This window comes from Sebastes umbrosus, chromosome 7, assembly GCF_015220745.1.
Source record: "Sebastes umbrosus isolate fSebUmb1 chromosome 7, fSebUmb1.pri, whole genome shotgun sequence".
Classification (NCBI taxonomy): domain Eukaryota; kingdom Metazoa; phylum Chordata; class Actinopteri; order Perciformes; family Sebastidae; genus Sebastes; species Sebastes umbrosus.
Genome location: NC_051275.1, coordinates 24,476,959 through 24,501,149, shown reverse-complemented (window position 1 = coordinate 24,501,149; position 24,191 = coordinate 24,476,959). Strand labels below are relative to the sequence as shown.

General features: G+C 38.9%; 2 protein-coding genes across 4 annotated transcripts in view; one reads left to right on the top strand and one right to left on the bottom strand.

The window, feature by feature from the left end:
• veph1 (ventricular zone expressed PH domain-containing 1) overlaps window positions 1–12,318 on the bottom strand; it is a 90,604-nt gene extending 78,286 nt beyond the window's left edge. The window contains exons 1-3 of one of the 2 annotated variants that reach the window (XM_037775195.1): window positions 11,998–12,318; window positions 2,191–2,778; window positions 1,810–2,028 (exon numbers count right to left, since the gene is read on the bottom strand). In XM_037775195.1, the coding sequence (XP_037631123.1) occupies window positions 1,810–2,028; window positions 2,191–2,328 (357 nt within the window). In that variant the 5' untranslated portion in view covers window positions 2,329–2,778; window positions 11,998–12,318. The remainder of the gene's footprint in view (window positions 1–1,809; window positions 2,029–2,190; window positions 2,779–11,997) is intronic. The other variant, XM_037775194.1, reaches the window with a different exon arrangement.
• Window positions 12,319–15,255: 2,937 nt separating this feature from the next.
• On the top strand, window positions 15,256–22,203 carry LOC119492073 (lysosomal amino acid transporter 1 homolog). Of its 2 annotated transcripts, XM_037776436.1 has the most exons (9): window positions 15,256–15,519; window positions 15,671–16,032; window positions 17,124–17,253; window positions 17,735–17,822; window positions 18,635–18,744; window positions 18,949–19,050; window positions 19,957–20,142; window positions 20,306–20,469; window positions 21,949–22,203. In XM_037776436.1, exons 2-8 carry the CDS (start codon window positions 15,824–15,826, stop codon window positions 20,420–20,422), a joined length of 942 nt encoding a protein of 313 aa, XP_037632364.1. In that variant the 5' UTR covers window positions 15,256–15,519; window positions 15,671–15,823; the 3' UTR covers window positions 20,423–20,469; window positions 21,949–22,203. The 2 variants fall into 2 exon arrangements, with proteins under 2 accessions (XP_037632364.1, XP_037632363.1); XM_037776435.1 differs by having other exon boundaries at window positions 15,259–15,519; window positions 20,306–22,203.
• The last annotated feature ends 1,988 nt before the right edge of the window (window positions 22,204–24,191 follow it).

Genomic DNA, 24,191 nt, shown 5'->3' with positions numbered 1-24,191 from the left:
AAAAAACGTTTGGATACATTGCATGATGGATGTTATAATTTATACTAGTGTGCCCACTTTCCCTCAACCGTCTTCATCTACTTTTACTTCAGAAAACACGGAATACCTTTCAGCTTGATGTCTGCTGTTTTACAGGAGATAGTTGTAGCTTATGAATCGCCTGTTAGCTGCAGCATAAAGTAGAACTAGAACTATGCTTCGCGGTTATGCGCCTCCGCCAATCAGTCAAGTTGCAGTTTACGTCCATGTCTGTCTAAAATGTCATCACTTTGTTATTTCATCCTATTAAACATTTGTGTGAATTTGTCATAATTAATAAAAAACATGTGTTTTGTGAGGTCACAGTGACCTTCACCTTTGACAACCAAAATCTACTCAATTCATCCTTGAGTCCAAGTGGATTTTTTTTTGCCAAATCTTAAGAAATTCCCTCCAGGCGTTCCGGAGATATCGAGTTCACAAGAATGGACCGGACGGACCTGAGGTCACAGTGACATTGACCTTTGACCACCAAAATCTAATCAGTTCATCCTTGAGTGTAATTGGTGCCAATTTGAAAAAAAAAATGCCTCTGGCTACGGCGCGGAGGCATAAAAATACCAACAAACAATGAAATAAAATTTAAAAAAAAGTATTTTTGTGTGTTGGTTTAGACCGAAAAGAAGAAAAATAATGTTTTGCTGCTTAAATTTTGATTATTTCTATAACATTTCCTTAATCATTGTTTTTTTCCTCTGAGTTATTGGATAGCTTTACCTCATCAGGCCTCTAACTGACAGTTTTACAGATTAAACTCATAGACATATTCAACCTGTGACAAGGGCTGGATCAATAGTGGTGTCTTGGTAGGCAGGTATACTCTGACTTCTATCAGAATATATGATAAGCTTATACATTTGTATACACTGTTATAGATTATACTACCCACCAGTATATAAAATAGTTCACATTAGATCCACCTCGGCCAACTACAACATCAAAATGCTAAGTACACGTTAATGCATCGGTAATAATAATCCAACAATATCATAAATAACTGACTAGTATAACTCACCGAGATTCCATGTTGATGCATTATGAACGCTATTATTATTATTACAGGCTTATTTTAAGTAAGTTTTGCGAATAAAACAATTTCAATGCAGAACTTTTACTTGAAATGGAGTATATATATACTGCAATATTTCTATTTTTAATTAAGTAAAAGATCTGAATACTTCCTCCTTCAACACACAACCCCCCACACTACCACAGACGCCAGTCTAACACGCGTTATGTCTGTCTCATCGTCTCCTTATGGAGCTGTCTCTACCTCTAGTTTGTTAATGTTTTCAGGCTCACAATTGTCAGACAGACAGACATTGCTGACAAAGTTAAACAATGTGCCTTGGTATGTGCGTTTCATATTTGTAGTTGTGTGTGCCTGATTAGCTAACTAACTCCAACCTTGCTCAGCAAGATGTTCGCTGATGCATATCTGTTGCCACTTTTACCGCCAAATCCTTTTTTTCCATACAGACCAAAATTCTGCATGACAAATTTAGTAATGAAGTATTACATTAAACGGAGTGCAATTGTGTATAACACATTTTAAAATGCATTGGCTGTTGTATTAATCACACTTGTGCCACACTTGAGCCAGTGTGGCTTTTTTTACACGACGTGAGCACACTCAATTTCTCAAGTGTCGACAGGAATGTGTAAAGGTATGTACTGTATGTGCCGTTTGTGCTTCAAGAAAACAAATACAGAAGTATTTCTCAACACTACAAAACAACGTCTAGTGCGTGTGTGTGTGTGTGTGTGTACCTGCAGGATACAGCTGGTGATGTCGGAGGCTATCTTGGTATGTGGCGTGTCCTCTGTGTTTTCACCTTGCGGGGTGAGGTTATGCTCAAGACACGACTCCCAAAGCCCCACCAGCGCCGTGCTGTGTTGCTCGATGGAGCCCGTCTCCCTTATGGCCGTGGTGATGCGCGTTATGCAAATCTCCACCACTGCCTGGTCATTGTCATTGGTCAAATAGTCCTGTCAGCCAGCAGACGGTAAGAGGACACAAAATTAAGCATGCAGTGATAAATGAAGGACAAAAAGATGAATTATGGATCAGAACATGAATAATTATTCAATCTAACATTAGCCCTGTAATATTTTGAATAAATATCATCTATGTTGGTTCTGCCTACTGACCTGTGAGCAGGAGATGGCCTTGATCTGGTCCAGAGCCTGAGACAAACAGGCTTCGATCTCTGTGTCCTCCAGAGAAAACAGATCGCCCGCTCTGGACAGATCCCTCTGCCCCAGCACCTGGCTGAACAGCTGGTGCATCCTGGTCTTGGTTTAGGACTCCTTTCAGACCAGTTTGGGACTGGTAATGCCCAGTTTAAGAACCCTTAATTGAGTGTGAATATATCCCTGACATAATGATCAAGGAAAGCAAACTTTTGAATAAAGTTTTCCTCTTGGTTTTAGGGGACCGTTTAGAGAGTGTACAATGTCCTCTGCATAAATGACAAATTTTCAAGCACTATTTTAGGCATTCTCGGGGGAACTGTTAATGCACTCTAACTTGTAAAATAACTACAAGGAGTAAAAGAGAACATTACTAATATTTCACAAATTGCATGTTTTTTTGGGGAGGGAAATCCTCTTCAGTACAGTCCAGGATCAGGTAGGTTGGACAAGAGTTTGGCCCGACGTTTTTCTGGGCCTGCCTGAGGCCTGTTACCATGGAGACAAGGCATATTCTGGAGAAGGCAGTCTTTCTACAGCGGAGTCCTGAAGGAGAGAGGAGGGAAAGAGAGGGAGAGGAAGATTCAATTAATTAAAGAGAACTAAATGCTGGGATAATCATTTTGTATACAAATATTAATATTCTGGCAAGAAATAGATTGAGCAGCTGAGAATGAGAAAATCAATTTCAAGCCAGTAAGAGAAGCTGTAGAGGATTAATTAGGGATTTTTCAGTGATTTCTGGTCTCAAGAAACAGACTATGACAACTTGGACAACCAAGAAACAGACTGATAAAAGTGGAACCAAGTCAATATTTAAGAAGTAGTCGTTAACAAATTAGGAAATATGCTTATGCACCTTCTTTCCAAGAGTTATACCTCTTTCACACCAATGGCCAGGGTCGGGCCAGGGTTACCTGACCCATGTTCAACCCTCCTTTTGTCAATTATTTACATGTCTAGAGGATTACAGAGAGGGTAATAAAATGAAATAAAATGAGTTTATATTTCATGAAGTTTGCAAATTGCTTGATAATGTAATGAACTAGGACTGGGTTTGGTACTTTATAACAGATGGAACATCTTTTTCCAGTTTATTTGGAAAATTAAAAAAGTAAAAAAAAAAAGAAAAAAGAAGGGTAACGTTACAAATAGAAAATGTGCAAACATGCTTAAAAACAGATGTGCTCACAGCTGGCTGTACAGTGAGGTGGTCAGCTTACACAATGTGTTTGTGTTTCTGTGTGCAGCGGTTGCCTCTCTCATTAAGCAGCCTTGTTATGTTCGTATATTGTTAAACTATGCAATCGTCCCTCACCGTCCTGGTTGCTAAATTAATCACCACGGACGGCCAAGAGCTCATCGCACCTCAGTCTTGCCACATATCCATGTTGTTCAAATCATACTTCAAATCATCCCTCGTTCACCTCCAATGTATCTGAAAACATTCCTGCTGTCGTCCTACCGTTTTATTGAGCTACCTGTGATAATTGCGTCATGACTGTACGCCCCCATTTGCAGCCAAATAAATTGTCCTGCCGCGGTTGTTAGCGACCCTGGTGCGTGCCGTTAACGTGGGCGCCATATTGGACAGGGCAAGACTGGCCTGTAACCCTATTCAGGTGAATGGGGTGCTGCCGTTTTTCTGGATAAAAAGCACCATAACGTCTACATTTCTCAACTGATTTCAATGACTCATTTTTATATTCAAGGGTTTATGATCTACGTGGAGCAGAAAAATAAAGTTTGGTCTCCAGTTACTTAGAATCGCAATAGTTAAAGGGACTGTTTGTAGGAATCAGAAATGCTTGTTAACAGCGACACGTGAACTTTTCAACAACAATGTAAAAAGTATATTAAAAATAGCTGCTCAAGCACACCTATTACTGTCCTTCTCCCTCGTCTGTCCCTTCTACAACTTTCTGTTTTCCTCTTTTTACAGGTGTAGCAAGTGTAAGTTAATGTGTGAATGATGTGAACTAGATGACTCCTTGGTAATGTGTGACATATCTGCTGCAAAATCGTACATACCTACCGAAATGCACAAACACACACATGCATGCATGCACTCTGGGAATGTGTGACTACAGCTTCGATTTTACAGAGGTGTTTGCTTAAACTGTGCAGCCTCAGTGACATTTTGGGCGACCGTCTGTGGGTGAAGTTATGTTGTTTAGTCCAATGCACATTCTACACTGTGGTGGGTTCAAAATTAAGCATATGAGCCGTGTCGCCTAAAAAGGCCAAAACAGTATTTAATCTTCAACATGTTGAAGGTTTTGAATGTATTCAAACAATGTATCATTCGTTATATTCTTGATATGCTTTTCTGTATTCATTATGATACAATATAATAGTTCATAATGACAGAATGGTGAATAAACAGTGCTCTGCCTTAAAGTATTATGAATGGAGTCAGAGTTGTGGGAATTCAAAGGCACTATGTTAACCATTATCGCTGTTTCTGTGAACCTCAATTAAACATTAAACACGGCACCAGAAGGGCGGAGGGGAGTTTTACACACACACACACACACACACACACACATACAAACACATACATGCACAATCTATGTATGCTTGTTTCTAAAAGTGTGTCATATCTCTGGTTTCACACAATGAAAAATATGTCCTCCCACATAAAAACCTAAACACACACACACTGCATGTTCTTTATAGAAATATTTTGCAAGTAGGAAACACACACATTCTTCAAAGCAGCCACCCAGTCTGTCTGTCTGTTGCCTCCGTTTCACAGGATGAGCAGCTAAGCATATGTATCTGTGTCATTGTCTACTTGCTACGCCCGCTTTCCTCTACAATCAGACGTCATCTCGTCCTCACACCATCTATTTCTCTGAAAGTCCCATTGGAGCGAGCCCAAGCAAGCTAGACCAAAAGGAAGGCACAGAGCGGAGACCGTCGTCTCTCCTGCCAAGCCGGTGACGGCCATGGAAACCCGCCCATTGCCAGGATACCACATCAGGAATTCTTATTGGTCCGAGCCAGGCTGCTGGGGACCAAAACAACAAAACGACCATAAACACAGAGCGGAGCGATTTATCTGTCACACACAGACAGAGTCACACACACACACACACACACACACACACCTATTATCCTTGTTGTGCAGAGCAATCAGAGCTATTTCTGTTCATGGTTGGAGGTACAGTGTGTGTGTGTGTGTGTGTGTGTGTGAGCTGGAGGGGCATCAATTACCTGCAACATGTTTTATACATATACTGCATACAGAAAGACAGAAGATATAGAGGCAGGGGGAGACAGGGGGAGACAGATGGAGAGGATCAGAGAGAGACAACAGAGAAAAAAAACAAGACAGCAGGGGAAAAGGAGGAATGAGAGTTGGACACACACACTCAGAGTGAAAGAGAAAGGCACAGAGGAGCTGACAGAGAACCAGAGGTGGATAATGTTTCGCTGTCCTGAATTCCCTGTGTAACCTGCACACAACTCGCATACTGAGCTTCCATTATTCTACCTGATAGCCTCACAAAAACTCTCATACACACACAAAAACAGCACATGCCATCCTCTCTCTCTCTCTCTCTCCTCACTAGTGTTTATTTACCGTATCCTTTCCGGCTCTCACTATGTCACAGCCCGCCTGAGTGACTGAGCGCCAGTGTGGGTGTACGTATATGTGTCCATGCATGTGTGTAAAAGCAGAGGAAAAAATGGGCCTGAGGAATTTCAGTTCTTAAACAATCAGCTAGTTACTATTAATCACCCAGCTACGGCTCAGCAAGCTCAGGAATGCAGCCTTTAAACACACACACACACATACACAGTAAAAGACAGTTGCCTGTTTCCACCTGTATTTCCTGATACATACTTAAATGTAAATGCTTTGCAATTAACTGAGCAGCACATTTAAGTTTTTATTTTTCTTCTTCGTATGTTGTCTGCAGATATGCAAATTCTTCCTGAATGTAAAGCTCTAGCAGGTTGCAGGAGAGCAGAGAGTGGGCCACTGGGTGAGGGGTGACAGAGGGGTGCGTGCTGCTGGGGGGGCGATGAGAGGGTTAGGGGCTATGTGAGGACAATGTGACCGAAGGGCCTCTCTACTCTCTCTCTCTCTTTCCTCCACCATTGCCACTACTGTCTTCACTCAGCGCTCTGAGAGAGTGAGAGAGAAAACACTGGCTCTTTTGTATGACCTACAAGACAGACCTCCCTCCCCCCGTCTCCCCCGTCTCTCTCTCTCTGCTCAGTCAGGCCCTGTCCTTCTGTGTAATGTGCACCTGCTCGGCCTGCAAGACATCTCACACACACACACACACACACACACACACACACACACACACACACACACACACACACACACACACACACACACACACACACACTCAGTATACAAATACTTCAGAAAGGAGCTGAGTGAAAGAGAGAGACCGGAGAAAAAAGCCCTGCATTCCACAGTTTTCTCTACATTACTGCTTCATATCTTTCTTCCAGTCTTTATTTATGCACATAATTATTTATCAGTAAGGGGGAAGAAGAAGGAGGAGTGGGTTTGGGAGTAGAGGCAGTCTGAATGCTGTCGGAAAGCTGCTTTTCAAAAAGACATTTGAAGTTCGTCATCTCACACACCATTAATACAAAGATAAGGATGCTCATCTGGCTATCATTTTGCAGTCATTCAAATCTTGGCTATTCGATAGACAGTCTCTCCTAAAATTGGAGAAAATTGAATTTACACTGAGAAGTTCCTGCGATAGATTTTACTCTCAATTTGGATCTAGGATAATATTGTTGCAAAACTATGTAAAATACCAGTCCCTTTTGTGATTGTACTGTTGTACTATACCTTTTGTGCCAATACAGATCTGAACATTTTGCAGCCAGGAACCGTTTGACCAGACATCCTCTAGACTTTCACTGATTATGTTTGCTCTTATTGGAGCTACAGGGTTTGATAATGTATTTACTCTAAAGATGGCATATTAACTTTGCAAATCAATGTTTGTTTTGTTCCTTTCTGATAATACCCAAACAAGAAGCATTTGTTTTAATATTACACTTCTTCATAAGAACAGTGGATACAGAATTACGTGCAGAATCCCCTTCACAAGTCAAACATTTGTGGCACTTGTTGCTGGGTGTAAGGAAAGTTGAAGGATATCCTGAGAAATGAGGCCTACTTAGTTCATTTAAAAGCATGAGCCAGTGTGTGCAGTGAAACTTTCTTATGACTTCTCCATTAAAAGTACACATGAATAAAAAGTGCCCAGGGAAATAGCCACAGTGAGACATAAACATGGACAAGTTCATTTGATCTGATGAATATTTCTATTGTCAATTAATCTGCCTATTATTTTCTCAGTCAATTGATTGCTTGTTTGGGCTATAAAATGTCAGAAAATAGTGAAAATGACCTGCCACAAATTCTTCAAGCTGAAAGTAATGTTTGGTTTTGTTCGAACAAAAGTCCAAACCCCAAATATATTCAGTGTACACTGATATAAAAAACATAGAAAACCAGCAAATCTTCACATTCGAAGAGATTAAACCAGAGAATATTTGTTGTTTTTGCTTGAAAGATTACTTAATTAACATTAACTAACAATTACTCGATGATCGAAATAGTCGCAGGTCATATTTCTGTCAATCGACTACTCGAACAATCATTGATCGTCTCTAATCTGATCATTTATCTGGTGGTTTGAGTGCAGCCTCGAAAAACCTGTTAAGCATCCCAGTCCACTATCATGTCGCAAAATTAGTAGCTGTGTTCTGACAACAACTAAAATGTATCATCATCTTTTATGCCAAAAGGCCTCCATACATCAAACAGTCAAAATATGCCGTACTGTATCTCCTGACATATCTTTTCGGTCACATCCTGCAGCAGAAACTCATTGTCCATACTAATGGTATGATAAAAGGCTGGTTATGATGGTAGTTATCCCCTATAACTGGGCCAATCAGTTATGTAAGTGATGCCATGAATCTCATGAATAAGTCACAAAGAAGCGATTCCCTCAGGACTTCTCTGGAAATAGGTCCACGCTGCCGCAGAGAACTCAGTTAAGACTTCTTAAAACATAGACCCCTCGAGGTTTAGCATAGGAACATAATGTATGAGTGTGCTGTATTATATGTGCATATGTGTGTGTGGGACAAAGGGAAGGTTCTCCATTATTTATGCCCTGCGGTTATGCAGCTGAGGAGCAACGATTGGGAATTACACTATGATGACAGGAGCTGGAGAAAATAGCTACTGTAAAAACACACTGAGGCCACTGAGAGATAAAGAAAGACAGAATGGGAAATATGGAGAGACGGGGAGTGAAAACAGAGGCTGAGCATGATGGGAAATGTCTCACTTTCTCTCTTGAGAGCGGTCACTGTGGACCTGATAAGAGAAAGCAGAACCAGACCATAGGAACACTTAATGTGACACTTATGGATGTCACACTGCTGCCTACTGCAGAAAGAGCAGATACGTTATGAATACCAAAGAGGTAAGTTCAATGGGCACATCTTGAAGGACTAATCAATGTATTCTATTACTGAGTAGTGCTATTACTGAAATGCTACAGTATGAGAATCAGACATAAACTATAGAGGATTTCTTTATAAACTCTCAGCTTTAACCCAGATTGGTCACACGAGACCCACCGTGCTGGATTCCAAGGTGAAATTAAGTCGAGACCCAGACAGGGAAAGAAAATATCAAAAAGAACATCCCCTTCTAATAGAAGATCCCTATAGACTGATTTGAATTGGCTCCGCTGTGTTTGTGTGTGTGAGTCTCTGCAGGCAGAACTGTGTCAAATGGCGTTGAATTCAACCCAAAGTGTGGAGTCGCTCTCAAGTTTTGGCTCTGCTGCGCTGCGAGACCGCTGAGAGGATTTCCACAGCAGAGAGGAGAAGTGCTGGCTGGAGCAGTGCATTACCGCCACACTCAGCCAACTAACATACACGCACATTTTCTAAACCATTCATTATTCATCACTCCCCGCTTCCTTCAGCAGCAGCCCAAACTCAGAGGCTCGCCCCGAGAGCTGAACGGAAGCAGATTCTGGTTTAAAGGAATAAATTCACTGCATCAAATATTAGGACCTCGTTCTTAATAGTGAGCCGCGTTCACATATCCTCAATGCATGTTTAATATGTTTCTAAGTTTAGAACTCTTCTCATAGCTTGCATCCTGCTGCACATTATTTAGATTTCCTGCTTCCCGAGTGAGTAGATTGAACGGGTGATTCAGCCTATGATGCATTACAGCTTTCACTTGCTACGTGCTGCATATCCTGGGAAACATTGTCCTAATACATCAAGTTGTTTCCTAAAAATATACACGGTGCCTCATTTTCTCTGTAGCTGGAAATCACCTAAATGCCATCATCAGCACAAGGAAATGTCAAGATGACTCCACATAAACCCAGTTCAGTCATCCTCTAATTAGAAACCTGAGTGTGTCCTCATTCCTACATAACATATGTAAGTTTTGTGAAACCAAGTCACAGGATGAACCAAATTAAAGACTTGCAAAGTGTATGACTACAATAGGGCTGTCCCGAATGCCATTTTTGCCCTTTGAAGCTTTGGTGAGAAATATTCAAAGCTATTTGGAGCTTCGCAGAGTGGAGCGGCGCGGCAGGCTGACGTGTTCTTCTGTCTGTCTGTGTGTCTCCATCTTCCCCGTTTCAGTGCCCGGGACAGAACTGCTGACGCACTACTGTAAACACACGCACCTCAACACACAACAAACAGTGATATCCGTCTGAGAATAACTAATAATAATTAATGTTGAATATGAATAATGAATAATGTTGTGAGATTATTCCTTATTTTATTAGGTATTTTAGGAGCTATACATTATTATTAAAGGGACTGTTTGTAACTTCTTACAATCCGGGTCGGTGTCCCATGCACGCTCGTGTGTGGCTACGCTGTTCAGACTCAGACTCTAACACAAACTACACGGAAGCACCGAAACCGCAAAGTTCTATCTTGTGAGGCCCGTCTGTTAAACAGTGTTGGCCGCGGTCAGAGGACGTGGGGGAGACCGTAGCTTTGGTCTCCAGGACCGGAGTCTCTGCTCCTCTGCCTGCCTGCCTTCACTCACAGCTCGCTCCACCTCACGTGCATGCGCGCACACTACACACTGCAGTACAGTTAGTTTAGCTCTGAGAATATCTAGTGAATGTACAGTGGACATTTGTGCAGAAATAAATGCTGCAGCTCCTCCAGACCAACAGAGGTTTCCCGTGTCTTGTGAAGTGACGGGGCTCCGCAGCGAGAAACGTTATCATCTCCGACCGGGAGCCGGTGTCTCCCTCCCACCGTGGTCGGGAGGCTGAGGCGGGAAAAGCCAACACTAGGATCAGCACTGATTCATGGAGAGACCTCCGTCTGGTCAGCTAACATTACTGCCAAGCAGGTGAAATATAGAGTGATATTGTGGTTTTAGCTGACGTGTGTCGCCTCACTGTTTTGACGGATGCTCGCTCACATTCAGCTAGCGCGTACACACAGGCAAGCGCGAGCAACAGGACGCTGATTTTCGTTGACTTAACGGCCACAGGTGTTGCTGTTACAACCAATTTCTGATTCTTACAAACAGTCCCTTTAAACAAAGCATACGAATACTGATTCGGAGGTCGAATACCGGCATTCGGGTCAACGCTAGAATATATATGCTCTAAATTACACAATAAAATACAATAATATTTGATTTGATCAATGCAGTCTGGAGAGAAGCAAGTGAACAAATTATGAGCTTGAGTGGGCGTCCATGTATTTGTCTTTCCCTGGCAGCCTCCACCTACAACAACATGACGGATTTGGAAGAAAGGAAAATGAATGAAAACATGAATGAATGAATGGATCGCCGGCTGCTATTTGAATGGAGTAGACATCAGTTTTGTATATACAGTGAATTCCTTTCACAATGTCGGTGAAAAGGGATTTAAAATCCCCTTTTTTATAGAAATAATGCATGAAAATAAACAGGACATTCCTTCCTGGGACATCAACATATGTCTGTCTGAGAAAAGTCTCTGACCTTGAGGAATCCCCCCTTCCCTCCCTCCCTCCCTCTGTATTCAAACACACACACACACACACACACACACGCGCGTGGAGCAACAGTAGATTTTGACTTGGACAGAAGAAATGCACACTCACTAAATGTGAGTAATGCGACTGAACTTGCCTTTCAAGCTTTCTGAGAGCACATTCCTCTGTATTTACACTGAAACACTCAGAGACTGAGAGTGAGAGACACACACACACACACACACACACACACACACACACACAGTGAGAGAGAGAGAGAGAGAGAGAGAGAGGGAGGAAAGACTACATGGAAGTAAAGCAGGTGTAAAATAACTCCTCTTGGATACCAAAATGTTCTAGCAAAAGCTAAACAATGTCTATATTGCATTCACTTGCCTGTGACAACAACCCACCAAAAACACCTCTCCAATCCACCTGCCTGCTCCCCTCCCTGTGTATTCATATTTACATTTCATTTCACAAGTAAAAAATGAATTTGATGCACGATCCGGAGAAACTGTGGCACACATCGGTGCTTCTTTGACTAAAACCATTTCACCTCATCCAGTCAACTTTCCAGACATCAGTGTATGTATGGTGGCATTCATGCCTTCAGCCAGGCGACGCGTCTCTCTGTCTCTATAATGACTGAATGCCATGCAACAAGAAAACAAAAAAAAACACACAAAAGCCTGATTCAATACCTGACGGCTATATAACAGCGTCGGACATGCTTACCTGCTCCGTGCAGGACGAGGACGCACAGTCGGTGAATGCAGCGCTTCGTTCAGTATACCTCCAAACCTCGGTCCGAAGCGGGCACATAGCAACACAAATTATTACCCCTGCACAGCTTCAAGTTCCCCCACAGAGCAGAGCAGAGCAGAGAACACATCATCACATTCATCCTCAGACAACCAGTGGAACGCGCGCCATCGTGCGGCCAGTGAGAGCGCACCTGTGGAGCAACAGGTGGATGGAGGGAGGTGACAGGTTGGGTTGGGGTGCTGCCTTCAAGTGCTCTCTGGAAATATAGTAAGTAAGCCTACCGTGACCTTTCTTTGTGACCTTTCTAAGTAGCTCTACTGGATTTTCTTCAGCTGGTTACACATATTTATCAGGCGCTATTGCAAATTAAGTCACATGCTTTTAGTTGTAAGGCTTTTATTAAATAAATCTGTAATTAGGACTTCATTCAAAGACAGCATCAATTCACTAAAGACTTCACTAAAGACAAAAACCTCACGCCACAAAATACCTATTATCTATGTACATTGCATATTATTTTTTGTTCTTGAAATGTATTTATTTTTATTCTATTTGTGAAACTTTGCACATCCGGAGCCACATGCGGCTCTTTAGCTCCTCTCCAGTGGCTCCCTGTGGATTTTTAAAAATGGAAATGAAAAACTGTTTTTTGTTTACATTTTTATTTGTATTTATCATTGTTGTAGGTTTAATGTACGACGGTACTACAGAGTATTAGGGCCACATTGAGGGGAAAAAAAAAAAATCTGAGATTTCGAGAATAAAGTAATAATATTATGATAATAAAGTCATAAGTTCAAGAAAAAAAAAAGTAGAATTATGATAATAAAGTCATAAGTTTAAGAGAAAAAAAAGTCGTAGTATTATGAGAATAAATTCATAATATTATAAAGTAGTAATTTTACATGTTATTTTCTTTTTTTCTTGTAAAGTTCTGACTTTAGTTTCGTAATGTTACTACTTTTTTCTTGTAATATGACTTAATTCTGGAAAATCTCAGATTTTTTTCCCTCAATGTGGCCTTAATACTCCGTCGTACATTTGCACTTTTTTTCTATTCTATATTTATGTGTCTTGTCTATGCACCAATCCACCAAAGCAAATTCCTTGATTGTGTAAATATACTTGGCAATAAACCAGATTCTACTTCCCATGCTTTTAGTTTCTGTAAGTTTTCAGTGGCAGCAGTTCTATTAAAATAAATCAAACCTTTTGTTACAGGATTGCTCATGTATTCACAAACTAATTCTTTATTATGATCTACTGATTCAGGGAGTTTACAAGGACCCTTTAAAGGCAAAATGGTACCACCACAGAGGGGACTGAGAGAGAGAGAGAGAGAGAGAGAGAGAGAGAGAGGTAGATGAGGCCTAATGGCCTCATGGCTGCATTCCAGACCAAAGTTATCTTTAATCCCTTTTTCCAACTCAGACATGCTGTTTTGATGTTTGCTTGAGTGCCATAATGAGTCTGGCAGGAACTACTTATATGGATGGGGTGCAAAGGAAAAGATTAAGACTATATTACATTTATAAGCTAAGAGTCCGTCAATTCACTGTATGTATAAAACATATTAATATTATTATTGTAACTATTATTATTATTATTATTATTATTATTATTATTATTATTATTATTATTATTAGTAGTAGTAGTAGTAGTGCTAGTAGTGGTAGGAGCAGAAGTAGCAGCAGTAGTGGGATTGTTTGAATAAATAATAATAATAATAATAATTATTATTATTATTATTATTATTATTATTAGTAGTAGTAGTAGTAGTAGTAGTAGTAGTAGTAGTAGTGATAGTAGTAGAAGGAGCAGAAGTAGCAGCAGTAGTGGGATTGTTTGAATAAATAATAATAATAATAATTATTATTATTATTATTATTATTATTATTATTAATAATAATAATAATAATTATAAAATAATAATTTCATTTATTTATTTCTATTATATTAGCTATATATTTATTTTAATCTCTCAAGATTGCACTGACAATAGGTCCATGTGATCAGTAGGTGGTGGTATTTCTCCAGACATCATCAGGGCATTATAGGTATCATCCACATCATCCACCGGAAGTGAAACTAGAAAAAATGTGTGCCGTTTCCGGTATATATGCACTTTTGCCTTCAAAATAAAAGAGCAGGATTTGTCACGTTTAAGGGGCTACTTGTGTGAGGCTAGTATAGGCCTACATTACTAAATGAAAACCTATTTTGAAATGTGGAATTATTAAACTGAACTAAAATAAATTTGTAAAATTGTTACCATAGGCATAATCCTATAGTGTCTCCAAGAATTTCTCTTTTTTTTAAATACTTTTATTGCAAACTACTCATGAATTTTGAGAGAACAAAAGGTGTGTCTTCTCCTCTTCCAAGATGTGTATATTGTGTATGTCTATCGGTTTTGTTTATTTGTTTGCCCAAGATCAGCCTCTGCCCATTTATAAATGATTCTGTTAATCTGAGTGTAAGTAATTTCATAACTTAATTTCCGGCCTCATAATTCATCCACTTAAAACAGCGTCTTTTGTACTTTGTCTCTTCATTTCTAACACAATTTAATCTGGGTAGTTTCCTACATTAAATCATTGTCTTATCTCATCCACTTTGACCAAAGCCTCTTATATTCTGTCTCTTCATTTCTGACAGTATGAATTATTCTCTCCATTTCTGGGATTTCCTGTATTGTTTCCTTTCATCTTTAAATTGATGGACTCAAGGGTTTTAACCAGTTCTTAGTTATTTGCTTCATGGCTGCAGCGCTAAGTATTAAATACTGTTTCCTGTTTCCTGCATTAACTCGGGTGGTGCTTTTCCAAGAATAATATATATATAATATATATATAATATATATATTATATATATTATATATATATAATATATATAGGGTTCAATGCATTTCTTGATGAAAATTATGTTCTGTATTGTCTTTTCCTCATGCACAGGCCACAACAATACCCAAATGTTATACAGACAACTTAAAGGGACATATTCTACCTTTTAAATCTCTATTTTACATTATAGATGTGGCTAAACTGTTTGTTGTGCTCAGACTGTATATAAAGAGCCTATGTGTTTGTGGTACTGCATGGAATCACATCCTATTTGTACAGTCAGTGCACATGTATCTAGGCTTATGTGTAAATGAGACATTACAGTTTGCAATAAAACATCATTAACTACAAACAAGTAATAAGATATGTTCCTTCATAGATATATAAAACTGAGTTCCTTATTATCCATTATGCTCATCAGTATAGAAATAACGGTCTGTAAGGATTTTTATTTTGAAAATTCTCTCAGGATGTTGTGATGTCATTCAGGAAGCCAGAACCACCAGCGATGGATAACATTAAGCTAGGAGCTGATCTATAATGTTCTTTAAAGGCCATACACATCGCTTACAGGAACGTTTCATGATGTGGGGAAAGTTTACGCGGATCCATAAACCCTCTGCAGTATCTACCGAGTCCATTTGGTCAGGTTAGTGGTTACTAGAAGCTCTTTTTGTTAGTTAGCCATCTTTGTATGTTAGCATCTTCAAGTCTATGCAAATTAGCCTCAATGACAGTGTGTCTAAAGATGATGTTAAATTAAGCTGTAAAGTGACCATACATTGATTTTTCTCTTACAGACTCGTCCAATGACAGAACAAGTCTTCACACATCTGTTTTATGAGGTAGCTTTGGGGTTTGTTGTTGCCAGGATAAACACACATCTACTCACAGTTTGGCAGCATCATCATCATCATCATCAGGAGGAGGACTGGTCCTGAAGCTGGGTTGCCATGGCTACAGCGCGCTTCCCCGGTAAGAGTGTGGTGGACGTGGTGGAGGCTAACTGGACCGCAGCTCCGGCGCTGGGCCGGCCGGTGTGTGTCAACGGGACGCCGTGGATCCTCTACCTGCTGGAGGAGTGTGTGGACAACGTGTGGGAGTACTGCAGCGTGGTCATAGGACTCATATCCATGTTCTGTTTCCTGCTGTCCACTCTGCCGTGAGTATAGCATCTTATATTAGTCAAGTGTTACATTTTGAGGTGAAACCCAGTAATCTATCTATCTACTGTATCTATCTATCCATCCATCCATCCATCCATCCATCCATCCATCCATATATCTATCTATCTATCTATCTATCTATCTATCTATCTATCTATCCATCCATCCATCCATCCATCCATCCATCCATCCATCCATCCATCCACCCATCCATCCATATATCTATCTATCTATCTATCTACTGTGTCTATCTATCTATCTATCTATCTATCTATCTACTGTGTCTATCTATCTATCGATCGATCGATCGATCTATCTATCTATCTATTCATCCATCCATCCATCCATCCATCCATAATTAATAGTATTAACCTATTATTTTCGCTCCTTGTGTCCCGTTTTTTTTTTTTATTATATTTTTATTGACACTTTGCAACAAACACACACAACATAATTTACAGATCTTGTATACATACACCACCCAACCATGTGTGTCTAAAGTGCCGTATTTTAAGATTTGTTATACACATAAAAACAAACAATGAAAACAACAGTATGAACAAATAGGGAGTGATCTTTTCATTTTCATACAATCATAGATTTGTAAAAAGTAAAATCTGGCATGTGGGATGTTACATAGTTGACCCATTTGTCCCAGCGTGACACAAATAATTCCAGTTTATGGTTAACATATGCTGTTATCCTCTCCATTTTGTAAATGTCCATTGTAATGTCCATCCATGTATTCAGAGTTGGGCTCTCCTGTTATAACCACTTCCTCGTAAGAGCCTTTTTACCAGATACCAGCAATATATTTAATAACTATTTGTCTCTTTTCAACCATTCTTGAGGCATAAGTCCAAAAAATAAAGTCTTGCACTCCATGGGAACATGACATCTGAAAATATCTTGTAAGGCATCATGAATCTCTCTCCAATAATCTTGAACGACAGGACAATGTGTTCCCTGTTTTTAATACCTGTATTGATTAGTTTCTTTTGTGGAGCATTTTGAGCTGCATTTTATGTTATGAAAGGTGCTATATAACTAAAGTGTATTCTTCTTCTTATTATTCTTATTATTACAGGCAGGTTTATGAGGCCTATCGGAACGGTAAAGTGGAGGAGGCCATGTCTTTTGGCTTCCTTTTCTTCCTCTTCAGTGGAGACTTGACCAGCTTTGCAGGCTGCTACCTCACCAGCCAGCTGCCTATTCAGGTAAACACACAAATACTCACTCATCCTCAGTTTGTGTGTCTGAACTGTGCCATCCTAGTGCTGTTACTCCCTGGCAGATCTCAGTTGTAGTCATATTTAATTTCCTTTCTTGTCCCTGTAGTCGGTGAGTTATTATATTTCAGACGAGCTGTGCTCAGGCCTTCTTTTTGCTAACATTGTAATTGAAACTGTCAAATGCACTATCAGTTTGCTTATTTCGAAAACTAAAAAGAATATAGTATAGCTATAACCTTTACCATTTTGTCAGCATCTTTAGATAGAAGAACATTTGAAAGGCACAAAGATTTCTGGGGTTTTGAATTTGGAACACTCTTGACCTGAATTGTTTGGCAACTCATTGCACCCTGTAGCCTTCATATCATAGCCATGTCTACACTACACAGTATGACGTCACCTACTCATAACCAATGAATTAAGTTGTAAAATGTATTGTTTTTATTTAATTCCTTCCCTCTCTCAGATGGTCACAGTGGTGTTCTACATCTTCACAGACCTCATTCTCATCTCCCAGTTTCTCTACTATAAGATCAAGAACAGCTCCAGCAGAAGTAAGCCCTGACATTGAGTTAAAAAGGAGCTGGCTGGTGTGAGTCAACCATATCATGACCCTCCAGATTAATGGAAAGCATAACTACAGTATGAGTGAGCAAGTATTTCCTGCTGTTGACTCGGTAAATGTTTAATTTGAACTGCAGCCCACCTGCTGACTTCAGAGACGACAGGGACCGTTCCAGTTGTTATGTACTTATGATGAGTGGTTACCACCGAAGCCAAAAAGTGCACAAGTGCCTAATGATTCATGCTGAAGCTTATCCAAGGCTGCACACAGGCCTGCATATACAGTATATACAGTATATGTTGTTTTATTTTATGCTGTCTAGAGCTGCAACAATTAATCGTTTAGTTGTCAACTATTAAATTAATCGGCAACTGACAATAGATTGATCGGTTTGAGTAATTTTTTTTAAGAAAAAAATGTGACAATTCTCTGATTCCAGCTTCTTAAATGTGAATATTTTCTGGTTTCTTTACTCCTCTATGAAAGTAAACTGAATATCTTTGAGTTGTGGACAAAACAAGACATTTGAGGACGTCATCTTGGGCTTTGGAGAACACTGATTGACATTTTTCCCCATTTTCTGACATTTTATAGACCAAACAATTAATCGATTAATCGACATGAAAATAATCATTAGTTGCAGTCTTTGTTACTGACTACTTGTAACATCACTGATACAGCAAACATTGAATCATGTCTGTCACTTTTCTAGTGTAAAACAATAGGTAAAGACAGTATGTATTGTATATGTAAAGGAGTCTTCACTGTCAGTTCTTTGTTCTGTTTGTGTGCGTGCTCTAGAAAGCCCTGTGTTGAAGTGGCTGTGCTTCATGTGGTGTGGCGCTGCTACCTTAGTTCTCCTGGCTTTACCCAAACTCATCGTAGACAATAGTGCAACTTTAGACACCCAGGTAGGTAGATTGTGTGCCGTGTACTGTGTATATTTGCATCAATGTGTGTATGTTTGCAGATTTAAATGTTCATAAATCAAATTTGGGTTGTTTTTTTCCCCTGATATTTTCAGGTTTATTGAACACACATTAATTCACTTTTGACTCGAGATTTTCATTGTTGCTTCTTGTAGTCACCTCTCTCTGTGTTCTCATCTTCACCAGAGTCCGACTACCTCTAAATCGGTGGAAATCACTGGCTATATATGTGGATACCTGGCATCTATCTTCTACCTCAGCTCCCGCTTCCCCCAGCTCTATAAAAATGTGAGTGGCAACTTGTTGTTGTGATTTTCTTTTTGGTTTGCATGTGAGCAGTGCCATCCTGACGGGAGATCTTGGACAGATTCCTCAGGTAAAACTGTACTTATTTATATGTCAGACATAAACAGGAACTGTGAGTGTGTTTTGAAGGGGGAGGTGGGATTTGTGTGTTTGTGTATATCAGTATGTGTGTCAAAATAAGAACCAGACGTCAAAGACAATGGTGCTGTTGTGCTGGAGAAACATCCTGGCTCGACTGCAGCTATTAAATCACCAGAGGGTATCGTCTCAGTGTGCTGCTAGTGCCAGAGAAACTTATGGGCACACACACACACACACACACACACACACACACACACATTTTCCCTGACTATCGTAAATCATATAAGTCAGATTTGCCCTGCAGAAATTGGTACATGTTCAAACATGCTTGTTTTTTTTCAGCAGAAAGCCGTGAGTCATTCCGTTTGGTGGAACAAAGAACAACAATATCTGACTATTATTTATCTTCGGTATTATTCTGGCAAACACTTGCTGGTTTCCTAGTATTGTTTGGATCCAGCCTATGCGCAGGCAGATTGAACTCAGTAGGCACAACAGAGTATAAAAACTCCATTATTCAGTCAAGGTTAAAATGTTTGGTTTCACAATATTGGATGGATGCTCTCAGAAGTGATGATTGTATTTCAGCTACACTGACAGGACACACATCCTTCCTGCTGTTTGTGTTGAACAACACTTTTGTTAGCTACTGCATTTAGAATAACTAAAGATCTGTGTCATGTATTCTATGTCCAGTCAGTGTCATGCCACATACAATACAGTGTGTTAGTAGAATGAATTCATAGTTGGTTATCATCTGTGCAGGTCCTGCTGTTTGGTCCATTAACAAAACTCTATTCATTCCAGTTCCAGCGACAGTCTACGGAGGGCACCTCGTACCTGTTGTTCGCCCTGGCCATGATGGGCAACGGCACGTACGGGTTGAGCGTCATCGTGGTCCTGCCTGCACTGAAGGGCTCCAAACAGACCTTCATCATCAAACATCTGGCCTGGCTCATCGGCAGCCTGGGAGTCCTCATACTCGACTTCTTTGTATCCTTTTAAATCACCAGTTCAGCCACAAGTTATTATCTTCTGATAATACCTGCATGTGAAAACTTGAATCTTGAATCTGAATATGAGCTTACTGATTACATTTAAGAGAAGATAATATTGTTTAACTCTGTTTGTGTTTTGAGCCTTAACCTATAGTCAGGTGACTGCCCAGTTCATCATGTACAGGAAGAACAACTCGGCTAAAAGCAGCATGCTACTCAGCATCCCAGAGGTGCAGCCTCTGCTGTGTGAGGAAGTGGAACTCTCCTTGTTATAGGACACCGACATGGACCGCACAGTCAATAATGGACCGGTCAGTCTACGGTTTGTTTTTGATCATTCTGTGGATCCTTTGTGGTCACGGATTTACTCATAACAACATATGGGAAGATTTCAGAAGCATTGTAGAAGGTACCAGCAGGTGATTCCAGTGCACTGTTATACCGTAGTCTGATTTTCTGCTGTTAAGAGGACAAACATGATCGACACTTGTATGGTTTACCGACAGGAAACGCTACAGAAAAGATCTGGTGAATACATTTTTCTCAACACCAGCGATCAACTAGTTAAATGAAGTACTACTTTAGTAACATTTCTCTCTCTAGGCAGGCGAGTTAGCGCCAATGAAATATGTTCCTGGTAATGAATGCTTTCATTTTTGATAAATTTCTCCACTGGGATTACTTGATTTAGTTTTGGATGGAATAACTGTATTTTTATTGGCCACTGGGGACCATACAGACACACCCAGAGGAGGAACCTTAATGCCAGACGTCTCTTCACAAATGCAAGCTTTATGGAAGAATGAAGTGCCTGTTACATTTATACATCTCTGACAGGGTAAATACTGCTGAGGACTGCAGTATTATACTAGGATGCATGGTTGACGTTTTCTTACCTGATTTGGTATTTTTGAGTGCCATAAAATACAGAGTTTGCGTGAGCACAGTAATAGAGGAAGCTGACGGATTGTGTGATTGTGATGTGAACGTACTGCAGTAGCAGGGGGCCATCCCTCCACCTGAATAATGCTCATTTGACTACAAGTGTATAACGGGCCTCATTTTCTATTTCAAAAGGACGTTGCATTTCTCTGCTTTCGTGGTCCTAGCTCTCTTCTATCCTGGAGAAAGACGTTGTTTGTGCCTTTTTAAAATGAAATACAGTCTTAATATAAATGTCCTGTATATCCATTTCAAAACTAAATTATTTTTAAATTAAGTTAGATTTTTTAAATATTGACTGATTTATTTAAGCCGCTGTTTTTCTTAGAAAATGAGGTGAAACTTTTTTCTCTTTTTACCTTCTCTTATTCCTAAAATATGCCTCTGTAAGTGCTCCTTAGAGCGTCCTCTTCATGACATTCAAAAACATTCATTAATCATTTAAACATGACTGTTTGATAATAGATTTTCAGATGGATCTAAGAATAGGAACATCAATGGGATGTTATTGAAGACTTGTTGAAGTAGGCTCAAAATGATTTTGTTTCTATTCTGTCATGTCCGTTTAAAGCAGAGAAGACACACTTGTCAAGTCAAATTTATTTTTAAAACACCTTTTTTTTTCTTATTAGCGTCATTGTGGTTGTTCACAGAGTAACACGAAACAAATACAACAAAGCAGAGCAAAAATAAAACGGAACAAATAGTCTTATTGATGACGAGCACTTCAAGTTATTGGATGTTCATTTGGATCATTAGCAAAACTAACAGCTCATCAATGTTGTGCCAAATGTTGTTAAACAGTGTGTGTGTGGTGCTGCGTAACTAAAGGACTGTACTTTCCTCTACCTCATTACAGTGTGGACATGATTCAATTCTCCCATGACGAGCTGGCTCGCACGCGTAGCATATAAAAATGTGAAATATACAATTCATTTGGTAGCATCTAAACAACGTTTTTAGAAAATCATGGTTATTAAATAGTTATTAATGAACAACGTGACTGGCTTTCTATCCTTAGCCTGTCAGCTGATGCAATAATGTGGATTATGTAGATATTTCGGGGATTTCTTCTGACCTTTTTTACTGAAAAATAAATTTATTTGCAAATGTATGCAGTTAGAGTCAAATTTTTTCACCAATAGATTACATTTTTGCTAATTATTTTTGTATTGCACGATTCTGAAACCTTTTCAATTCCTTTTAAATTATATACTTTTTCAATCTAGCACAACAAAAGTACATATTTATTACTGTATACAGTAGAACCTGTAGTATTTATAAGACTAGTTTTTACTTTAATGGTTACATTGTATTGCTCTTTAAGCATAACGTCCTATTTTTCAGATGAACTGTACATGGCCAATTATATTGTAATTCTAAACGTTGTGCCAGGGTGTGTTCACTGATCATGTTAACTGTATGTAAAACCACTGTATGTATGATGACAAGTGTATGTATATTGTACAAAACTTGAATAAACTGCAAAATACAGTATATCCTCAGTCACGATATGTTGTTGTTATGAGAAGAAAAACAAAAAGATTCACACGTTTCTTTAAATCAGACATTTGTGAGCAAAATAAATAATTTTCTATGGATATTAATCAATCATCACAGCTAAATAGAATGATTAAAGTAATTTCTAACGTTTTACACTTTGAGTATATCGTTGATTGTTTTGCACATTTATATATCCAAAGTCAATATTAAAACTTCTGAGTAATTTAATTGAACGAATACAATTTTTGACCAGGTGATGGCGCTAGCATAGACTGTATAATGTGGATGTAGTCACCGTGACGTCACCCCTTGGTTTGTGGACTATGGGTTTGAAGCCTCGAGTTCTGCATTTTGGTCGTCGCCATCTTGGTTTTTTGCAACCAGACGTGACACGAGAGGGTGGATCAAAGTATTACCGGCGCTGAATAGGACATTTTTGGGTGACCAAAACGTTACAATTATATAAATATATATATATTCATTCCACACTCAGAACAAATTTTAGATTTTGTTCATCTCTCTTTATTTTAATTTTTATTAATCCTCATTTTCTTCATGTTGTTTTAGCTTTTGTACATATTTAATCATTTTTTAAATATGTTCTAATTTTTTGTCATTCTTTTTTTCATTTTTGTCCATTTTTTGGTATTGTATCATATGTCGTTACCTAATTAATCCTTGATTTCTTAATTCTATTTTGGCTTTTGCAAGTAGTTAATTTCTTTAATATATTCTTATTTTTTTGTCATTTTTAAAAAAATATATTTTTGTCCTTTTTTTGTATTTTTAGCTTCATGACTCTACTATGACTTGCTGATATATTCCTATATTCTATATTTTGGGGAGATGCACATCACGTCATTCCAATGTTATATTTTGTATTAGAAAATTCAAATAAACAGATTGCAATGTAATAATTCTACCAATAGGCATAATTTACATAAATTGTATTTTTAAAAATTTTGAAGGGGTCTTGAATCACTAGCCTGAATCTGTAGGGATGCATACTGTATTTTAGAAAACGTTTTCATGTCTTAATATTAGTTATTTTGTATTTGCACAGTATGTATAACAGCATTACAACAACAGGTATCTGTAATGAGGAAACCGCCTCTAGCTGCTGTTTGATGATGGAGCTCTCTGGGACCAATTGATACAATGTATTCCTCTGAGGGCGGGAATAGGGAAATGTATGATGTTTTTCAGAGGAGGGATAAAAAAAAAAATAATTTAAAAATATAATATAAAAGTCATAATATTACCAGAATAAAGTCATAACTTTACGAGAAAAAAGTCATAATATTACCAGAATAAAGTCATAACTTTACGAGAAAAAAGTCACAATATTACCAGAATAAAGTCATAACTTTATGAGAAAAAAAGTCATAATATTACCAGAATAAAGTCATAACTTTACGAGAAAAAAGTCATAATATTACCAGAATAAAGTCATAACTTTACGAGAAAAAAGTCACAATATTACCAGAATAAAGTCATAACTTTACGAGAAAAAAGTCATAATATTACCAGAATAAAGTCATAACTTTACGAGAAAAAAGTCACAATATTACCAGAATAAAGTCATAACTTTTCGAGAAA